The sequence below is a fragment of the Tachyglossus aculeatus genome, chromosome Y4 (genome assembly GCF_015852505.1).
Source record: "Tachyglossus aculeatus isolate mTacAcu1 chromosome Y4, mTacAcu1.pri, whole genome shotgun sequence".
Taxonomy (NCBI): Eukaryota; Metazoa; Chordata; class Mammalia; order Monotremata; family Tachyglossidae; genus Tachyglossus; species Tachyglossus aculeatus.
This window is the reverse complement of record NC_052096.1, coordinates 6,398,100-6,418,649: the sequence shown is the minus strand read 5'-3', so window position 1 is coordinate 6,418,649 and position 20,550 is coordinate 6,398,100. Positions and strand designations below refer to the sequence as shown.

The window sequence follows — 20,550 nt, the reverse complement described above, 5'->3', positions numbered from 1 at the left end:
ACACTGTGTGTTATTCTCACATACCCAGAACCAGAAGCAGACACACACTGTGTGTTACTCTTAGAGACACACGGGAAGCAGACCCCCTGTGTCTTACTCCTACACACACACACACACACACAGAACCAGAAGCAGTTCCATGCTGTGTGTTACTCTCACATACCCAGAACCAGAAGCAGACCCACACTGTGTGTTACTCTTACATACACACGGGAAGCAGACCCACACTGTGTGTTACTCTCACATACCCAGAACCAGAAGCAGACCCACACTGTGTGTTACTCCTTACAGACACAGAAGCAGAAGGAGACCCACACTGTGTGTTAGGTCCTACAGACACTGAACCAGAAGCAGACCCACACTGTGTGTTACTCTTACATACACACGGGAAGCAGACCCCCTGTGTCTTACTCCTACACACACACACACACACACACACACACACACACACAGAAGCAGAAACAGACCCACGCTATGTGTTACTCTCACATACCCAGAACCAGAAGCAGACCCACACTGTGTGTTACTCTTACATACACACAGGAAACTGACCCCCTGTCTTACTCCTACACACACACACACACACACACACACACACACACACACACACACAGAACCAGAAGCAGATCCACGCTGTGTGTTACTCTCCCACACACAGAAGCAGAAGCAGACCCACACTGTGTGTCACTCTCACAGACCCAGAAGCAGAAGCAGACCCACACTGTGTGTTACTCTCACATACCCAGAACCAGAAGCAGACCCACACTGTGTGTTACTCTTACATACACACAGGAAACAGACCCCCTGTGTCTTACTCCTACACACACACACACACACACACACACACACACACACACACACAGAACCAGAAGCAGACCCAGGCTGTGTGTTACTCCTTACAGACAAAGAAGCAGAAGCAGACCCACAGTGTTACTCCTTACAGACACAGAACCAGAAGCAGACCCACACTGTGTGTTACTCTTACAGACACACGGGAAACAGACCCCCCTGTGTCTCACTCCTACACACACACACACACACACACACACACACAGAACCAGAAGCAGCCCCACACTGTGTGTTACTCTTACACACACAGAAGCAGACCCACACTGTGTGTTACTCTCACAGACCCAGAAGCAGAAGCAGACCCACACTGTGTGTTACTCTTACAGACACACGGGAAACAGACCCCCCTGTGTCTCACTCCTACACACACACACACACACACACACACACACACACACACACACACACACACACACACACACACACAGAACCAGAAGCAGACCCACACTGTGTGTTACTCTTACAGACCCAGAAGCAGACCCACACTGTGTGTTACTCTCACAGACCCAGAAGCAGACCCACACTGTGTGTTACTCTTACAGACACATGGGAAACAGACCCCCCTGTGTCTTACTCCTACATACACACACACACACACACAGAACCAGAAGCAGACCCACGCTGTGTGTTACTCTCCCACACACAGACCCACGCTGTGTGTTACTCTCACACCCAGAACTAGAAGCAGACCCACACTGTGTGTTACTTTTACAGACCCAGAAGCAGAAGCAGACCCACGCTGTGTGTTAGGTCCTACACACCCCACCAGCGGACCCCGAGAGACCCCCCCGGCCCCGGAGAGAGCCCGGAGAGCCAGCGTCCGTCCGTCCGTCCATCCGCCCGTCCGTGGGTCCGTCGGTGGGTCCGTCCGGGCCGGAGGGGCTCCGCCTCCCCCCTGCCCACCCCTTCTCCACAACTCCGGCCAACTTTATTTTTAGCCGCCAACGTGGGCAGGCGGGAAGGGAGGCAGATGAAAGCAAGCAGAGAGGTCGAGGGGCTCCGGGCCAGAGGGTGCCACGGCCCAGGCCGCCATGGACCGGACCCTTCCTCTGCTCCTGCTGGTCCTGCCGGGTGAGGAGGGGGCGGGGGGCGAATCCACCCACCCACCCGATCAATACGATTGATTGATCGATCGGTTGACCATGGGGACGGGTCTGGACGGAGCGTGGGGAGGGTTTAGAGGGGCTGACGCCTGACGGGCTGCGGCCTGAGATGGGAGAGGCGCTGGCTTCTGGAAAGGGGGGATGTCGGGGTCATTCATTCATTCCGTCGTGTTTATTGAGCGCTTACTGTGTGCACGGCACTGGACTAAGCGGTTGGGAAGTCCAAGTCGGCAACGTATGGAGCGGTCCCGACCCAACAGCGGGCTCCTGGGCTCGAAGGGGTGTCCTGGGGTCTCTCCCCTCCCACCCACCCACCTCCGTGTCCCGGGCAGACGTGGCCGGGAGGGAGGGGAGTGGGGGGCCGGGAGAGAGGAGGGGGGGGCCCACCCCGCTGCGGTGGAGAATTGGACGTCGCCTGTATAATCGGCCTTTCCCAAAATAGCGGCCTAGTTTGGGAGTGGGAGAGTCGGGGAGACCTCCCTGGAAGGGCTGGGAAAGGGGGGTCCTGCGGGGTCGGGGGCGGGGGGCTGCGGGGATGATCCAGCCCCTCCCGGGCGACAGGGACCCGCGGGCGCAGACACTGAGGCCTCTGTGGGGGCCAGGCGGGCGGGCGGGCGGCGCGCCTGTCCCGAAACCGGGAGGGCTGGGAGGCCACGGGGAGACAAGGGGGCGGACACGCAGAGACGGAGGCAGATGCAGAGACAGAGAGCTGGAGAAGCAGAGACAGGTGGAGACACAGAGACGGAGGTGGAGATGCAGAGAAAGAGAGGTGGAGACGCAGAGACAGATGCAGAGACAGAGGTGGAGACGCAGAGACGGAGGTGGAGATGCAGAGACAGGTGAAAATGCAGAGGCAGATGAAGATGCAGAGACAGAGAGGTGGAGAAGCAGAGACAGAGAGGTGGAGAAGCAGAGACAGAGAGGTGGAGATGCAGAGAGAGAGGTGGAGAAGCAGAGACAGGTGGAGACACAGAGACGGAAGTGGAGATGCAGAGAAAGAGAGGTGGAGACGCAGAGACAGAGGTGGAGATGCAGAGACAAAGAGGTGGAGACGCAGAGACAGAGGTGGAGATGCAGAGACAGGTGAAAATGCAGAGACAGATGAAGATGCAGAGACAGAGAGGTGGAGAAGCAGAGACAGAGAGGTGGAGATGCAGAGACAGAGAGGTGGAGAAGCAGAGACAGAGAGGTGGAGAAGCAGAGACAGAGGTGGAGATGCAGAGACAGGTGGAGAAGCAGAGACAGAGGTGGAGATGCAGAGACAGAAAGATGGAAAAGCAGAGACAGAGAGGTGGAGAAGCAGAGACAGAGAGGTGGAGAAGCAGAGACAGAGAGGTGGAGATGCAGAGACAGAGAGATGGAGAAGCAGAGACAGAAAGGTGGAGACGCAGAGATAGAGGTGGAGATGCAGAGATAGAGGTGAAGATGCAGAGACAGAGAGATGGAGAAGCAGAGACACAGAGGTGGAGATGCAGAGACACAGAAGTGGAAACGCAGAGACAGAGAGATGAAGGTGCAGAGACAGAGAGGTGGAGAGGCAGAGACACAGAGGTGGAGAAGCAGAGACAGAGAGGTGGAGACGCAGAGACAGAGAGATGAAGATGCAGAGACAGAGGTGGAGAAGCAGAGACACAGAGGTGGAGACGCGGAGACAGAGAGGTAGAGAAGCAGAGAGACAGAAGTGGAGATGCAGAGACACAGAGGTGGAAACGCAGAGACACCAGAGAGGTGGAAACGCAGAGACAGAGAGGTGGAGATGCAGAGACAGAGGTGAAGATGCAGAGACAGAGAGGTGGAGAGGCAGAGACACAGAGGTGGAGAAGCAGAGACAGAGAGGTGGAGACACAGAGACAGAGAGATGAAGACGCAGAGACAGAGGTGGAGAAGCAGAGACACAGAGGTGGAGACGCGGAGACAGAGAGGTAGAGAAGCAGAGAGACAGAAGTGGAGATGCAGAGACACAGAGGTGGAAACGCAGAGACACCAGAGATGTGGAAACGCAGAGACAGAGAGGTGGAGATGCAGAGACAGAGGTGAAGATGCAGAGACAGAGAGGTGGAGAAGCAGAGACAGAGTTGAAAATGGAGATGCAGAGACAGAGAGGAGGAGAAGCAGAGACACAGAGGTGGAGATGCAGAGACAGAGAGGTGGAGATGCAGAGACAGAGGTGGAGATGCAGAGACAGATGGAGACGCAGAGACAGGTGGAGAAGCAGACAGAGGTGGAAACGCAGAGACAGAGAGATGGAGACGCAGAGACAGGTGGAGAAGCAGACAGAGGTGGAAACGCAGAGACAGAGAGATGGAGACGCAGAGACAGGTGGAGAAGCAGACAGAGGTGGAAACGCAGAGACAGAGAGATGGAGACACAGAGACAGGTGGAGAAGCAGACAGAGGTGGAAACGCAGAGACAGAGAGGTGGAGATGCAGAGACAGAGGTGGAGAAGCAGAGGCGACAGAGAGATGGAGATGCAGAGACAGAGGTGGAGACAGAGAGGTGGAGATGCAGAGACAGGTGAAAACGCAGAGACAGAGAGGTGGAGATGCAGAGACAGAGGTGGAGATGCAGAGATAGAGGTGGAAATGCAGAGATAGAGAGGTGGAGATGCAGAGACAGAGGTGGAGACAGAGAGGTGGAGACACAGAGACAGGTGAAAACGTAGAGACAGAGAGGTGGAGATGCAGAGACAGAGAGGTGGAGATGCAGAGACAGAGGTGGAGATGCAGAGATAAAGGTGGAAACGCAGAGATAGAGAGGTGGAAATGCAGAGTTAGAGAGGTGGAAATGCAGAGACAGAGGTGGAGAGGCAGAGACAGAGAGGTGGAGATGCAGAGACTGAGAGGTGGAGATGCAGAGACAGAGGTGGAGATGCAGAGACAGAGAGGTGGAGAAGCAGAGACAGGTGGAGACACAAAGACGGAGGTGGAGATGCAGAGAAAGAGAGGTGGAGACGCAGAGACAGAGGTGGAGACGCAGAGACAGAGGTGGAGATGCAGAGACAGGTGAAAATGCAGAGACAGATGAAGATGCAGAGACAGAGAGGTGGAGAAGCAGAGACAGATGAAGATGCAGAGACAGAGAGGTGGAGAAGCAGAGACAGAGAGGTGGAGATGCAGAGACAGAGATGGAGATGCAGAGACAGGTGGAGATGCAGAGACAGAGAGGTGGAGTTGCAGAGACGGAGACGCAGAGACAGGTGGAGAAGCAGACAGAGGTGGAAACGCACAGACAGAGAGATGGAGACACAGAGACAGAGAGGTGGAGACAGACAGAGGTGGAGAAGCAGAGAAAGAGAGGTGGAGACGCAGAGACAGAGGTGGAGACAGAGAGGTGGAGACGCAGAGACAGGTGAAAACATAGAGACAGAGAGGTGGAGACGCAGAGACAGAGAGGTGGAGACGCAGAGACCGAGAGGTGGAGACACAGAGAGGCCAAGGAGAGACAGACCCAGGGTCAGAGAACCCGAGAGGGGCAGACACAGAGATGCGGAAAGACAGAGAGACGGTGGTGGTCAGAAACAGAGAGAAGCTGAGAAACGGAGAGACACGCAGAGGTTTAAAGAGACGGAAGGATTCATTCACTCAGTCCTATTTATTGAGCGCTCACTGTGCGCAGAGCACTGGACTGAGCGAAGGATGTAGAGAAGCAGAGTGGCACAGTGAGAAGAGCAGGGGGCCGGGAATCAGAGGACCCGGGTTCTCATCCCGACTCCGCCAATTCCTCGCTGTGCGTGTAAGAGTCAAGACACAGTGTCTCGGGTTCATTCATTCATTCACCCGTATTTATTGAGCGCTTACTGTGTGCAGAGCGCTGTACTAAGCGCTTGGGAAAGTGCCACACAGCGATAGAGACAATCCCTCCCCACCACGGGCTTACAATCCGGAGGGACTGCGTGTGTAAGAGTGAGACTCAGTGTGTCCTCTGGTTCTGGTTGGGTGCGAGTGTGAGACCTTGGACAAGTCACTTCACTTCTCTGTGCCTCAGTTTCCTCACCCGTAAAATGGGGGTTCGCTCTTCTACTTCGATTGGGACCGGGGCTGCGTCCAACCTGATGAATTCATTCAATTCAATCGTATTTATTGAGCGCTTACTGCGCGCAGAGCTTGGGAAGTACAAGTCGGTAACACATCTGTCCTTCCCCAGGGCGGAGAGCCCGGGCTTGGGAGTCAGAGGTCATGGGTTCAAATCCTGGCTCTGCCACTCGTCAGCTGGGTGACTTTGGGCGAGTCACTTCACTTCTCTGGGCCTCAGTTCCCTCATCTGGAAAACGGGGATGAAGACTGTGAGCCCCCCGTGGGACAACCTGATCACCTTGTATCCTCCCCAGAGCTTAGAACGGTGCTTTGCACATAGTAAGCGCTTAATAAATGCCATCGTTATTATTATTATTAATAATAAATACCATTAATAATGATGATAGCATTTGTTAAGCGCTTACTATATGCAAGGCAAAAAAAAAAGAGAAAGAGATATAGAGTCTCTGCAAGGCAGAGATAAACACGGAAAGACCAGAGGGGTAAAACTTGCCAACTTGTCCTTCCCAAGCGCTTAGTCCAGTGCTCTGCACACGGTAAGCGCTCAATAAATACGATTGAATGAATGAAGGAATGAATAAAACATTCAGAGGCGGATGAGGGAGACAGAAGATATAGAGTCTCTGCGAGGCAGAGATGAACACAGAAAGACCAGAGGGGTACAACTGGCCAACTTGGCCTTCCCAAGCGCTTAGTCCAGTGCTCTGCACACGGTAAGCGCTCAATAAATACGACTGAATGAATGAAGGAATGAATAAAACATTCAGAGGCGGATAATGAGGGAGACAGAAGATATAGAGTCTCTGCGAGGCAGAGATAAACACGGAAAAGACCAGAGGGATACAACTGGCCAACTTGGCCTTCCCAAGCGCTTAGTCCAGTGCTCTGCACACGGTAAGCGCTCAATAAATACGACTGAATGAATGAAGGAATGAATAAAACATTCAGAGGCGGATAATGAGGGAGACAGAAGATATAGAGTCTCTGCGAGGCAGAGATAAACACGGAAAAGACCAGAGGGATACAACTGGCCAACTTGGCCTTCCCAAGCGCTTAGTCCAGTGCTCTGCACACGGTAAGCGCTCAATAAATACGACTGAATGAATGAAGGAATGAATAAAACATTCAGAGGTGGATAATGAGGGAGACAGAAGATATAGAGTCTCTGCGAGGCAGAGATAAACACGGAAAAGACCGGAGGGGTACAACTGGCCAACTTGGCCTTCCCAAGCGCTTTTAGTCTAGTGCTCTGCACACAGTAAGCGCTCAATAAATACGACTGAATGAATGAAGGAATGAATAAAACATTCAGAGGCGGATAATGAGGGAGACAGAAGATGTAGAGTCTCTGAGAGGCAGAGATAAACATGGAAAAGACCAGAGGGGTACAACTGGCCAACTTGTCCTTCCCAAGCGCTTAGTCCAGTGCTCTGCACACGGTAAGCGCTCAATAAATACGATTGAATGAATGAATGAATGAATGAATAAAACATTCAGAGGCGGATAATGAGGGAGACAGAAGATATAGAGTCTCTGTGAGGCAGAGACAAACACGGAAAAGACCGGAGGGGTACAACTGGCCAACTTGTCCTTTCCAAGCGCTTAGTCCAGTGCTCTGCACACGGTAAGCGCTCAATAAATACGACTGAATGAATGAATGAATGAATAAAACATTCAGAGGCGGATGAGGGAGACAGAAACAGACCCCCTTCATGCATTCATTCATCCAATCGTATTTATTGAGCGCTTACCGTGTGCAGAGCACTGGACTAAGCGCTTGGGAAGTCCAAGTTGGCAACATCTAGAGACGGTCCCTACCCAACAGCGGGCTCCCTTGTTGGGAGCTTGGGCCCCCCATCTTCCCCGATCATCCCACCCTCCTCCTCCTCCTCTCCCCCTCGGACTGGGGGAGAAGGGGGTCCTTCTTGGGGGGCTGGGAGGAGGAGGAGGAGGAGGAGTGTGTGCCTGGTTTTGGTTGTGTGTGTGTGTGTGTGTGTGTGTGTGTAAGAGTAAGACAGTGTGGGTGGTTCTGGTTGTGTGTGTGAATAAGAGGAAGACATAGTGTGGGTGAAGGAAGATGGCCTGGCTGTGGGAGGGTAATATGAACCCCTCTGGGGGGGATGATCTGCAAAGGAGATTTTGAGGGTGGAAAAGATTAGAACATGGAAACACACGTGTGTTTCTGTGTGTGTGTGTGTATAAGAGTAAGACAGTGTGTCTGCTTTTGGTTGTGTGTGTGTGTGTGTTTGGTGGTCTGGGTGGTTTTGGTTCACTCATTCACTCAATCATATTTACTGAGCACTTCCTGTGTGCAGAGCACTGGACTAAGCCCTCGGGAAGTACGAGAGTGTGGGTCTGGTTGCGGGTGTGTATAAGAGTAAAAGACACGGTGTCTGGTCCTGGTTGTGAGTGTGTCTAAGTGGAAGGCTGGTTGTGCGTGTCTAGAAGGGTAAGACGCGGTGTCTGGTTCTGGTTGGGAGCGTGTGTGTGTGTGAGTGTAAGGCACGGGGAGGGGGGCTCTGGTTGTGTGTGGATAGAAGGGTAAGGCGCTGCGCTTGGCTTGGGTTGTGTGTGTGTGTGTAAGAGTAAGACACTCTGGTTGTGTGTGTGTGGAAGAGTAAGACAGTGGGGGGGGTTCTGGTTGTGTGTGTGAATAAGAGGAAGACATAGTGTGGGTCTGGTTCTGGGTGTGTGTAAGAGTAAGACACAGTGTGGGTGTAAGAGTAAGACACGGTGTGTCTGCTTCCGGTTGTGTGAGTGTAAGAATAATATGCAGTGTGGGTCTTGTTCTGGTTGTGTGTGTGTGTGTGTGTGTGTGCAAGAGTAACACACAAAATGTCCGGTGTTGTGTGTAAGAGTAAGACACAGTGTGGGTGGCTCTGGTTGTGTGTGTGTGTGTAAGAGTAAGACACGGTGTGTGTCTGCTTCCCGTTGTGTGAGTGTAAGAATAATATCCAGTGTGGGTCTTGTTCTGGTTGTGTGTGTGTGTGTGTGTGTGTGTGTGTGTGTGTGTGTGTGTGTGTGCGCAAGAGTAATACACGTGTCTGGTTATGTGTGTGCGTGTGTGTGTGTGTAAGAGTAAGACACCGTGTGAGTGGCTCTGGTTTGTGTGTGTGTGTAAGAGTAAGACACGGTGTGCCTGCTTCCGGTTGTGTGACTGTAAGAATAATATGCAGTGTGGGTCTTGTTCTGGTTGTGTGTGTGTGCAAGAGTAACACACAATGTGTCTGGTTTTGTGTGTGTGTGTGCATGTGTAAGAGTAAGACACAGTGTGCGTGGTTCTGATTGTGTTTGTGAGCGTGTACTTGAGAGTATGTGTGGGAGACTGATTGCCTGGGGGTATGTGGGTTTTGCTTGTGTGGCTGTCGGCCTCCTCCTCCTCCTCTAGACTGTGAGCTCATTTTGGGAAGGAAAGTCCCCCTTTGTTGTTGTCCAGTCCACTCCCAAGCGCTTAGTCCAGCGCTTGGCCCACAGTGACGGCTTCATAAATACCAGCCAATGACTCACCGACTGCATGAGAGTCTCTGTGTGTGTGTGTGTGTGCAAGCGTGTGTGTGTGTGTGTGTGTGTGTGTGTGGAGTCTGGAGTGTCCCCAAATCATTCATTCATTCATTCAATCATATTTATTGAGCGCTTCCTGTGGGCAGAGCACTGGACTGAGCGTTTGGGAAGGACAAGTGGGCAACATCTAGAGACGGTCCCTGCCCGACAGCAGGCTCACAGTCTAGGAGGGGAAGAAAGGACAAGACAGAACATATTAACAAAATACAATCAATAGAATAAATATGTACAAATGAAATAAATAGAGCAATAAATCTGTACCAACATAGATGCATCTATCCAGGTGGTGTGGGGAGGGGAAGGAGGTAAGGTGGGGGGGATGGGGAAGGGGAGGAGGGGGAGAGGAAGGAGGGGGCTCAGTCTGGGAATCAATCGTATTTATTGAGCGCTTACTGTGTGCAGAGCACTGGACTAAGCGCTTGGGAAAGGACAAGGAGCAGCGTGGCTCAGTGGAAAGAGCCCGGGCTTTGGAGTCAGAGGTCGTGGGTTCGAATCCCGGCTCCGCCACATGTCTGCTGGGTGACCTTGGGCAAGTCGCTTCACTTCTCTGGGCCTCAGTGACCTCATCTGTCAAGTGGGGATGAAAACTGGGAGCCCCACGAGGGACATCCTGATCACTTTGTAGCCCCCCCCCCCGCCGGCGCTTAGAACGGTGCTTCGCACATAGTAAGCGCTTAACAAATGCCATTATTATCATTATTATTATTATTATTATTATTATCTCCGCTCCCCCGGTGCCGGCGTTCCGGTTGCCCCAGGCCTCTGCGACGCGTTCAACCTGGACGAGCGTCGACCGAGGATCTTCCGGGGCCCGCGGGAGGCCCAGTTCGGCTACAAGGTCCTGCAGCACGTGGCCGGAGGGCGGCGCTGGTGAGCGTGCGGGGGGCACCGGGCCCGAAGGGGGCGGGGCCGGAGACCGGAAGGGGGCGGGGCCTGACTCAGGGGGCGGGGCCTGACCCAGGAGGGGGCGGTCTTGAGCAGGGAGGGGCCTGCTTCAGGGGGTGGAGCCTGAGCCAGGAGGGAGGGGCTTGAGCTGGAATGGGCGTGGTTTGAGTCGGAAAGGGGCGGAGCCTCACCCCCAGATAGGCGGAGTCTGTCTAAGGGGAGGAGCCTGAGCCAGGAGGGGGCGGTCTTGAGCCAGAAGGGGCGGGTCTTGAACAGGAAGGGGCGGAGCCTGACCCCCAGATAGGCGGGGGTCTCTCTCGGGGGGAGGAGCCTGAGCCGGGGGGGGGCGGGCTTGAGCCGGAAGGGGCGGAGCCTGACCCCAGATGGGCGGGGCCGGTCTCAGGGGGCGGAGCCTGAGCCAGGAGGGGGCGGGCTTGAGCGGGAAGGGGCAGGGTTTGAACCGGAGGGGGCGGTGTTTATCCCAGGGGGCGGAGCCTGAGTCTGGAGGGACGGGCTTGGGCAGGAAGGGGTGGCCTTGAGCCGGAAGGGGGCGGAGCCTGACCCCCAGATGGGCGGGGCCGGTCTCAGGGGGCGGACTTGAACCGGAAGAGGCGGGGCCTGACCTCCAGATGGGCGGGGCCGGCCTCAGGGGGCGAGCCTGAGCCAGTTGGGGGCGGGGCTCCCCGCATCCCACGTGCCTTGGGAATTTGGGGAGGGGGGGCCCCCGCTGGTAGCCCCCTGTCCCCTCCCCACCCGTCAGTCAATCGTATTTATTGAGCGCTTACTATGTGCAGAGCACTGGGCTAAGCGCTTGGAAAGTCCAATTCGGCAACAGATAGAGACAATCCCTGCCCAACAACGGGCTCACAGTCTAGAAGGGGGAGACTTATTGAGCGCTTACTGTGTGCAGAGCACTGGCCTAAGCGCTTGGACAGGCGTTAATATAATAACTGGGGCCCAGCAGGCCAGGGGCATCATTCATTCATTCAGTCGTATTTATTGAGCTCTTACTGTGTGCAGAACACTGGACTAAGCGCTTGGGTCTCCCCACAGGATCCTGGCCAGTGCTCCCTGGGCCGGGCCGGCGGGTGACCGCAGGGGAGACGTTTATCGCTGCCCCGTGGGAGGGGGTGCCAACGCTACCTGTGTCAAGGGTCACCTGGGTAAGGACACCCCCCTTTCCTCTTCTCCCATCCCCTCTGCGCCCCCCCTGATTTGCTCCCTTTTCTTCATCCCTCCCACCCCCAGCCCCACAGCACTTCATTGTCAGCTGTGTGACTTTCAGCAAGTCACTTAACTTCTCTGGGCCTCAGGTACCTCATCTGCAAAATGGGGGTTAAGGCCGTGAGCCCCCAGTGGGACAACCTGATCACCTTGTAATCTCCTCAGCGCTTAGAACGGCGCTTGGCACATAGTAAGCGCTTAATGAATGCTGTTATTATTACTAATATTAGAGAAGCAGCATGGCCTAGTGGAAAGAGCTTGGGCCTGGGAGACAGAAGGTCGTGGGTTCAACTCCCGACTCAGCCACTTGTCTGCTGGGTGACCGGGGGCAAGTCACTTGACTTCTCTGGGCCTCAGTTCCCTCATCTGGAAAATGGGGATGGAGACTGGGAGCCCCACATGGGACAATGACCTGATCTGCTTGTCTCCACCCCAGCACTTAGTTTTCAGTGCCTGGCACAGAGTAGGCGCTTAATGAATACCACTATTATTATTATTATTATTATTATAAGCAGAATGACCCCCCTCCATCTGGCCCCGCTCATTGGCTGCTGGCCCCGCCCATTGGCTGCTGGCCCCCCCTTTCCCTTCAGGCCCTGCCCCTTCCCTCCTGGCCCCGCCCCATTGGCCGCCACCCCGCCCCTCCCCTGGCCCCGCCCCTTCTCTCCTGACCCCGCCTCATTGGCTGCTGGCCCCGCCCCTCCCCTGGCCCCGCCCCTTCTCTCCTGACCCCGCTTCATTGGCTGCACCCTGACCCCCCTCCATGCCCCGCCCCTTTCCTTCTGGCCCCGCCCCTTTACCTCCTCACCCCGCCTCCTTGGCTGCCGACCACGCCCCTTTCCCCGCCCCGCCCCTTCAGGCCCCGCCCCCTTTCCTCCTGGCCCCACCCCATTGGCTGCCCACCCCGCCCCAGCCCCGCCCCTTCTCTCCTGACCCCGCCTCATTGGCTGCTGGGCCCTCCCCTCCCCTGGCCCCACCCCTTCCCTCCTGACCCCGCCTCATTGTCTGCTGACCGCACCCTGACCCTTCCCTCCGTGCCCCGCCCCTTTCCTTCTGGCCCCGCCCCTTCCCTCCTCACCCTGCCTCATTGGCTGCCGACCACGCCCCTTTCCTGCCCCTCCCTGTCCCTTCAGGCCCCGCCCCTTCTCCTCCTGGCCCCGCCCCATTGGCTGCCGACCCCGCCCCTCCCCTGGCCCCGCCCCTTCTCTCCTGACCCCGCCTCATTGGCTGCTGACCACGCCTCATTCCCCTGACCCCGCCTCATTGGCTGCTGGCCCCGCCCCTCCTCTGGCCCCGCCCCTTCTCTCCTGACCCTGCCTCATTGGCGGCTGACCGCACCCTGACCCCTCCCTCCATGCCCCGCCCCTTTCCTTCTGGCCCCGCCCCCTTCCCGCCTCACCCTGCCTCATTGGCTGCCGACCCCGCCCCTTTCCTGCCCCGCCCTGTCCCTTCAGGCCCCGCCCCTTTCCCTCCTGACCCCGCCCCATTGGCTGCTGACCCCGCCCCTCCCTCCTGGCCCCGCCCCATTGGCTGCTGAGCACTCTCCTTCCCTCCTGGCCCCGCCCCCTAGGCCTCTGGCCCCACCCCATTGGCCAATGACCCCCCGCCCCCCTCGCAGGTGATTGGACGCTGGGAAACGCGTCGCGTCCCGCCAAAAACGTGCACCTGGGCATGTCGCTGCTGCAGCCCGAGGCCTCGGAAGCGGCGGGATTCATGGTGAGGAGAGGCCCGGGCGGCCCACAAGCCTAACCAGTCGGTCAGTCAGTCAGTCACTCAATCATTTATTGGGCGCTTACTGTGTGCGCAGCACTGGACTGAGCGGCTGGGAGGGTCCAATACAGAGTAACAATCCCTGCCCACAACGAACTCACAGTCCCGGGGGGGCGGGAGGGGGCGGTCCTACCCCAGAGGTGCCTCATAGCCCTGTCTTGATCGCATTTATTGAGCGCTGTGTGCAAAGCATTGTACTAAGCGCTGGGGAGAGTGCAATACAACAATTCCCAGACACATTCCCTGCCCACAACGAGCTTACCTGATTTGCTTCGATCCACTCCAGCACTGGTAAAGTGCCTGGCACGTGGTAAGCCATTAGCACATACCATAATAATAATAATAATAATTATTATTATTATTACAGTCTAGGGGGTTGAGGGTGTGCCTCCCTTCATTCATTCAGTCGTATTTATTGAGTGCTTACTGTATGCAGAGCAATGCACTAAGCGCTTGGGAGGGGACAACAGACACGCACTAATGTCCATATGTCATTTATTTATATCTATTAACATGTGTCTCCCCCTCTAGACTGTCAGCTCGTTGTGGGCAGGAATTTGTGTCCGTTGTATTGTGTGGGAAGCAGTGCGGCTCAGTGGCAAGAGCCCGGGCTATGGAGTCAGAGGTCATGGGTTCAAATCCTGACTCCACCACTTGTCTGCTGTGTGACTTTGGGCAAGTCACTTCACTTCTCTGGGCCTCAGTGACCTCATCTGTAAAATGGGGATGAAGACTTTGAGCCCCCTGTGGGATGACCTGATGACCTTGTATCCCCCCCCCCCCCCGGCACCTGGAACAGTGCTTGGCACATAGTAAGCGCTTAAAATATGCTATTATTATTATTATTATTATTATTATTATTATTATTTTCCCAAGTGCAGTACTCAGTGCTCGGTAAATAGAATTGAGTGACCTGTGTGCCCGTCCTGTTGTGCTCCACCAGGCCTGCGCCCCGCTCTGGTCCCGGGCCTGCGGCTCATCCGTGTTCAGCTCCGGGGTGTGCACCCGTGTGGACGAGGCATTCCAGCTCCGGGAGACCCTGGCGCCCACCGCCCAGCGTAGGAGAAGCAGCTTGGCTCAGTGAATAGAGCCCGGGCTTGGGAGTTAGAGGTCCTGGGTTCGAATCCAGGCTCTGCCACTTGTCATCTGGGTGGCTTTGGGCGACTCACTTCCCTTCCCTGGGCCTCAGTTCCCTCATCTGTCAAATGGGGATGAAGACTGGGAGCCCCACGGGGAACAACCTGATCACCTTGTATCCCCCCCCCAGCGCTTAGAACAGTGCTTGGCACATTAGTAAGCGCTTAAACTCCATCATTATTATTATTATTCTCTGGGCCTCAGTTCCCTCATCTGTCAAATGGGGATAAAGACTGGGAGCCCCACGGGGGACAACCTGATGACCTTGTATTCCCCCCCCCCCCCCCCCGGCGCTTAGAACAGTGGTTGGCACAGAGTGAGCGCTTAACAAATGCCACGATGACTAGTCGAGGGGGCACGGATCCAGGACCAGCCTAGAGGGAAGACCCCCCCCAGGGGTCGGGGCGGGTTCCCGGGGTCCCCCGGTTCTTCGGTGACCCCCCGCCCCCCGTCCGTCCGTAGGCTGCCCCACGTACATGGACATCGTGATGGTGCTGGACGGCTCCAACAGCATCTACCCCTGGGCAGACGTGCAGACCTTTCTGCGCAGGCTCCTCGCCAAGCTCTTCATCGACCCCGAACAGATCCAGGTGGGCGGGCGCGGCCGGCAGGGGGCGGGCTCGGAAGGGGGGGGGGGAACCATCGCATGACGTCACCCCGAGCAGATCCAGGGGGGCGGGCGCGGCCGGCAGGGGGCGGGGCCATCACATTACGTCACCATGAACAGACCTAGGTGGGCGGGGCCATCGCGTGACGTGGTAAGGGGCGGGGCCAGAGAGCCGGCTCTTCAGCGCCCCCCACAGATCACTATGAGCACTGACACTGTCCAACCTTGGATTCATTCATTCGTTCGTTCATTCATTCATTCAACCATATTTATTGAGCACTTCCTGTGTGCAGAGCACTGGACTAAGCGCTTGGGAAGTCCAAGTCGGCAACAGATAGAAACGGTCCCTACCCCACAACGGGTTCTGAATCTCCCCTAGCGCTTAGAACAGTGCTTGGCACACGGGCTTGGGAGTCAGAGGTCCTGGGTTCTAATCCCGGCTCCCCCAATTCATTCATTCATTCATTCAATCGTATTTATTGAGCGCTGACTGTGTGCAGAGCACTGGACTAAGCGCTTAGCGCTGTACTAGAGAAGCAGCGTGGCTCAGCGGAAAGAGCCCGGGCTTTGGAGTCAGAGGTCATGGGTTCAAATTCCGACTCCACCAATTGTCAGCTGGGTGAGTCACTTCACTTCTCTGGGCCTCAGTTCCCTCATCTGTAAAATGGGGATGAAGACTGAGCCCCCCGTGGGACAACCTGATCACCTTGTAACCTCCCCAGCACTTAGAACAGTGCTTGGCACATAGTAAGCGCTTAATAAATGCCATCATCATCATTATTATTATTACTAAGCGCTTGTCAGCTGGGTAACTTTGGGCCAGTCACTTTGCTTCTCCGGGCCTCAGTTACCTCACCTGTAAAATGGGGATGAAGACTGGGAGCCCCATGGGGGACAACCTGATCACCTTGTGTCCTCCCCAGTGCTTAGAACAGTGCTTGGCACATAGTAAGCGCTTAACAAATGCCATCATCATTATTATTATAGTAAGCACTTGAGCTGCATGGCTCAGTGGCAAGAGCCCGGGCTTCGGACTTAGAAGGTCCTGGGTTTTAATCCCGCCTCTGCCACTTGTCAGCTGCGTGACTTTGGGCAAGTCACTTCACTTCTCTGGGCCTCAGTTCCCTCATCTGGAAAATGGGGGCGAAGACTGTGAGCCCCACGTGGGACAACCCAATCACCTTGTATCCCCCCAGCGCTTAGAGCAGTGCTTGGCACATAGTAAGTGCTTAACAAATGCCATCATTATTATTATTACCATTATTCATTCATTCAGTCATATTTATTGAGCACTCAGTGTGGGCAGCGCACTGGAAGTAGCACTTAATCCCACAAACAATTCCTCTCCCTCCCTTCATTCATTCAGTCAGTCGTATTTATTGAGCACTTACTGTGGCCAGAGCACTGGGCTAAGCGCTTGGGAAGTCCAATTCAGCAACAGAGACGGTCTCTACCCAACAATATTATTCTTAAGAGCAAAGGGAGTGAGTCAGGGGGATGCGGAAGGGAGGGGGAGATGAGGAAAAGGGGGGGCTTAGTCTGGGAAGGCCTCTGGGAGGAGGTGGGCCTACGGTATGGCTTTAAGTCGCCCCCCTTCTAGACAGTGAACCTGTTGTTGGGTAGGGATTGTCTCCATCTGTGGCCAAATTGGACTTTCCAAGCGCTTAGTCCAGTGCTCTGCACACAGTAAGCGCTCAATAAATACGATTGAATGAAAGAAGGGAGGGAGAGGAATTGTCTGTGGGATTAAGTGTTTAGTTCAGTGCTCTGCACACAGTAAGCACTCAATAAATACAGTTGAATGAATGAATGAATGAATGAAGGGAGGGAGAGGAATTGTCTGTGGGATTAAGCGTTTAGTCCAGTGCTGTGAACACAGTAAGCGCTCAATAAATACAATTGAATGAATGAATGAGTGAAGGGAGAGGAATTGTCTGTGGGATTCAGCTTAGTCCGGTGCTCTGCACACAGTAAGTGCTCAATAAATAAAATTGAATGAATGAATAAATAAAGGGAGGGAGAGGGATTATCTGTAGGATTAAGTGCTTAGTCTAGTGCTCTGCACACAGTAAGCGCTCAATAAATAAAATTGAATGATGAATGAATGAATGAATGAAGGGAGGGAGAGGAATTGTCTGTAGGATTAAGTGCTTAGACTGTGCTCTGCATACAGTAAGTGCTCAATGAATAAAATTGAATGATGAATGAATGAATGGAGGGAGAGGAATTGTCTGTAGGATTAAGTGCTTAGTCCAGTGCTGTGCACACAGGAAGTGCTCAATAAATAAAATTGACTGATGAATGAATGAGTGAAGGGAGGGAGAGGAATTGTCTGTAGGATTAAGTGCTTAGTCCAGTGCTGTGCACACAGTAAGCGCTCAATAAATACGAATGAGTGAATGAATGAATTAGAGGAGGGAGGGCATGCCAGGCCAGAGGCAGGACAGGGGACAGGGGTCGGTGGCAAGATGGGCGAGATGGAGGCCCAGGGAGAAGGTTGGCACTGGGGAGCAAAGTGTGCGGGATGGGATTTTCTTTCATTCATTCATTCATTCACTCATTCATTCATCCATTCATTCATTCAGTTGTATTCATTGAGCGCTTACTGTGTGCAGAGCACTGGACTAAGCACTTAGAAAGTCCAATCTGGCCACAGATACAGTCTCTACCCAACCACAGGCTCACAGGCTAGAAGGGGGGAGGTAGACAACAAAACAAGCAGACAGGGATCAATCAATCAATCGTATTTATTGAGCGCTTACTGTGTGCAGAGCACTGTACTAAGCGCTTGGGAAGTCCAAGTTGGCAATATATAGAGACAGTCCCTACCCAACAGTGGGCTCGCAGTCTAGGAGGGGGAGACTGGGAACAAAACCAAACATATTAACAAAATAAATAGAATAGATATGTACAAGTAAAATAAATAGAGTAATAAATATGTACAACCATATATACAGGGATGGAGGAGGGAAGCGAAGTGAGGTCCCTGAGGGTCTCCTCCTTGGTTCTCGCCCCCGATCCCCCGTCCCCAGGTGGGCCTGGTCCAGTACGGGGAGCGGCCCGTGCACGAATGGAGCCTGGGGGATTTCCGCACCAAGAACGAGGTGGTGCGGGCGGCGCGGAGCCTGAAGCGGCGGGAAGGCCGGGAGACTCGGACGGCGCAGGCCATCCACAGCGCCTGGTTGGTGAGGGGGGACACCGCGGGGGGCTCGGACGCTGGGCGGGGGTAACCTCCAATGGCTACCAATCAATCTGCGCATCAGGCAGAAACTCCTCACCCTGGGCTTCAAGGCTGTCCATCCCCTCGCCCCCTCCTACCTCACCTCCAGCCCAGCCCGCACCCTCCGCTCCTCCACCGCTAATCTCCTCACTGTACCTCGTTCTCGCCCGTCCCGCCATCGACCCCCGGCCCACGTCCTCCCCCGGGCCTGGAATGCCCCCAATCCCTCTGCCCATCCGCCAAGCTCGCTCTCTTCCTCCCTTCAAGGCCCTGCTGAGGGCTCACCTCCTCCAGGAGGCCTTCCCACACTCAGCCCCTTCCTTCCTCTCCCCCTCGTCCCCCTCTCCATCCCCCCATCTTACCTCCTTCCCTTCCCCACAGCACCTGTACATATGTATATATGGTTGTATATATTTATTACTCTATTTATTTATTTTACTTGTACATTTCTATCCTATTTATTTTATTTTGTTGGTATGTTTGGTTTTGTTCTCGGTCTCCCCCTTTTAGACTGTGAGCCAACTGTTGGGTAGGGACTGTCTCTATGGGTTGCCAATTTGTACTTCCCAAGCGCTTAGTACAGTGCTCTGCACATAGTAAGCGCTCAATAAATACGATTGATTGATTGATTGATTGAGCGCGGACGCTCCGGGCCTGCCAGTCGGAAGGATCTGGATTCTCATCCCGGCTCCGCCAGCTGTCCGCTGGGTGACCTCGGGCGAGTCACTTCTCTGGGCCTCAGTGACCCCATCTGGAAAATGGGGGTGAAGAGTGGGAGCCCCCCGTGGGACAACCTGATTAGCTTGTATCTCCCCCAGCGCTTAGAACAGTGCTAGGCACAAAGTAAGCACTTAACAAATACCATTATTACTATTAGAACAGTGCTTGGCACAAAGTAAGCGCTTAACAGATACCATTATTTTTATTATTATTACTATTAGAATAGTGCTTGGCACATAGTAAGCACTTAACAAATACCATTATTACTATTAGAACGGTGCTTGGCACAAAGTAAGTGCTTAACAGATACCATTATTATTATTATTATTATTATTACTATTAGAATAGTGCTTGGCACATAGTAAGCACTTAACAAATACCATAATAATTTATATTGTTATTACCCCCACTCCGCCATCTGTCTGCTGGGAGACCTTGGGCTAGACCTGGGTGCCAGGCAGTGTGCTAAGCACTGGGGTGGAGAAGCAGTGTGGCTCAGTGGAAAGAGCATGGGCTTTGGAGTCAGAGGTCATGAGTTCAAATCCCGGCTCCGCCAATTGTCAGCTGGGCGACTTTGGGCCTCAGTTCCCTCAGCTGACTTCGGGCAAGTCACTTCCCTTCTCTGGGCCTCAGTTCCCTCATCTGTAAAGTGGGCATGAAGACTGAGCCCCCTGAGCTGATCACCTTGTAACCTCCCCAGCGCTTAGAACAGTGCTTTGCACATAGTAAGTGCTTAATAAATGCCATTATTATTATTATTATTATTATTATTATTATTATTATTATACAAGCGGATCAGGTCGGACCCAATCCCCATCCCACATCATCATCATCATCATCAATCGTATTTATTGAGCGCTTACTGTGTGCAGAGCACTGTACTAAGCGCTTGGGAAGTCCAAGTTGGCAACATATAGAGACGGTCCCTACCCAACAGTGGGCTCACTGTCTAAAAGGGGCTCCCACATGGGGCTCCCGGTCTCAATCCCCATTTTCCAGATGAGGTCACTGAGGCCCGGAGATGTGAAGTGACTTGCCCAAGGTCACCCAGCAGACAAGGGGCAGAGCCGGGATGGGAACCCATGACCTTCCGACTCCAGGCCCGGGCTGTAGTCACTAGGCCATGCCAGGGCCTGGAGGGGAGAGGGGCCATTCTGGGGTTCACTGTGCCCCTGCTTCCCCCCCCTCCCCCCTCCCGCCCTCCCAGCACAGAGGGGTTCAGTCCGAGCAGGGGGGGTCGCCCCGAGGCCACTCGGCTACTGGTGGTGGTGACAGACGGGGAGTCCCACGACGGGGAGGACCTGCCGGGGGCTCTGCGGGCCTGCGAGACGCTCAACGTGACGCGATACGGCATAGCGGTGAGAACCCAGGCGGCGGGAGAAATAAGGGTCCGGCCTCTGTGTGTGTGTGTGTGTGTGTGTGTGTGTGTGTGTGTGTTTG

General features: G+C 54.5%; 1 protein-coding gene across 1 annotated transcript in view; it reads left to right on the top strand.

Annotated features, from left to right (window-relative positions):
- Nucleotides 1-1,849: 1,849 nt before the first annotated feature.
- Nucleotides 1,850-20,550, top strand: part of ITGA10 (integrin subunit alpha 10) — a 35,616-nt gene continuing 16,915 nt past the window's right edge. The window contains exons 1-8 of the mRNA XM_038768323.1: nucleotides 1,850-1,920; nucleotides 10,306-10,417; nucleotides 11,486-11,595; nucleotides 13,275-13,372; nucleotides 14,370-14,484; nucleotides 15,026-15,153; nucleotides 18,203-18,351; nucleotides 20,318-20,468. Coding sequence (XP_038624251.1) covers nucleotides 1,881-1,920; nucleotides 10,306-10,417; nucleotides 11,486-11,595; nucleotides 13,275-13,372; nucleotides 14,370-14,484; nucleotides 15,026-15,153; nucleotides 18,203-18,351; nucleotides 20,318-20,468 — 903 coding nt within the window. The 5' untranslated portion in view covers nucleotides 1,850-1,880. The remainder of the gene's footprint in view (nucleotides 1,921-10,305; nucleotides 10,418-11,485; nucleotides 11,596-13,274; nucleotides 13,373-14,369; nucleotides 14,485-15,025; nucleotides 15,154-18,202; nucleotides 18,352-20,317; nucleotides 20,469-20,550) is intronic.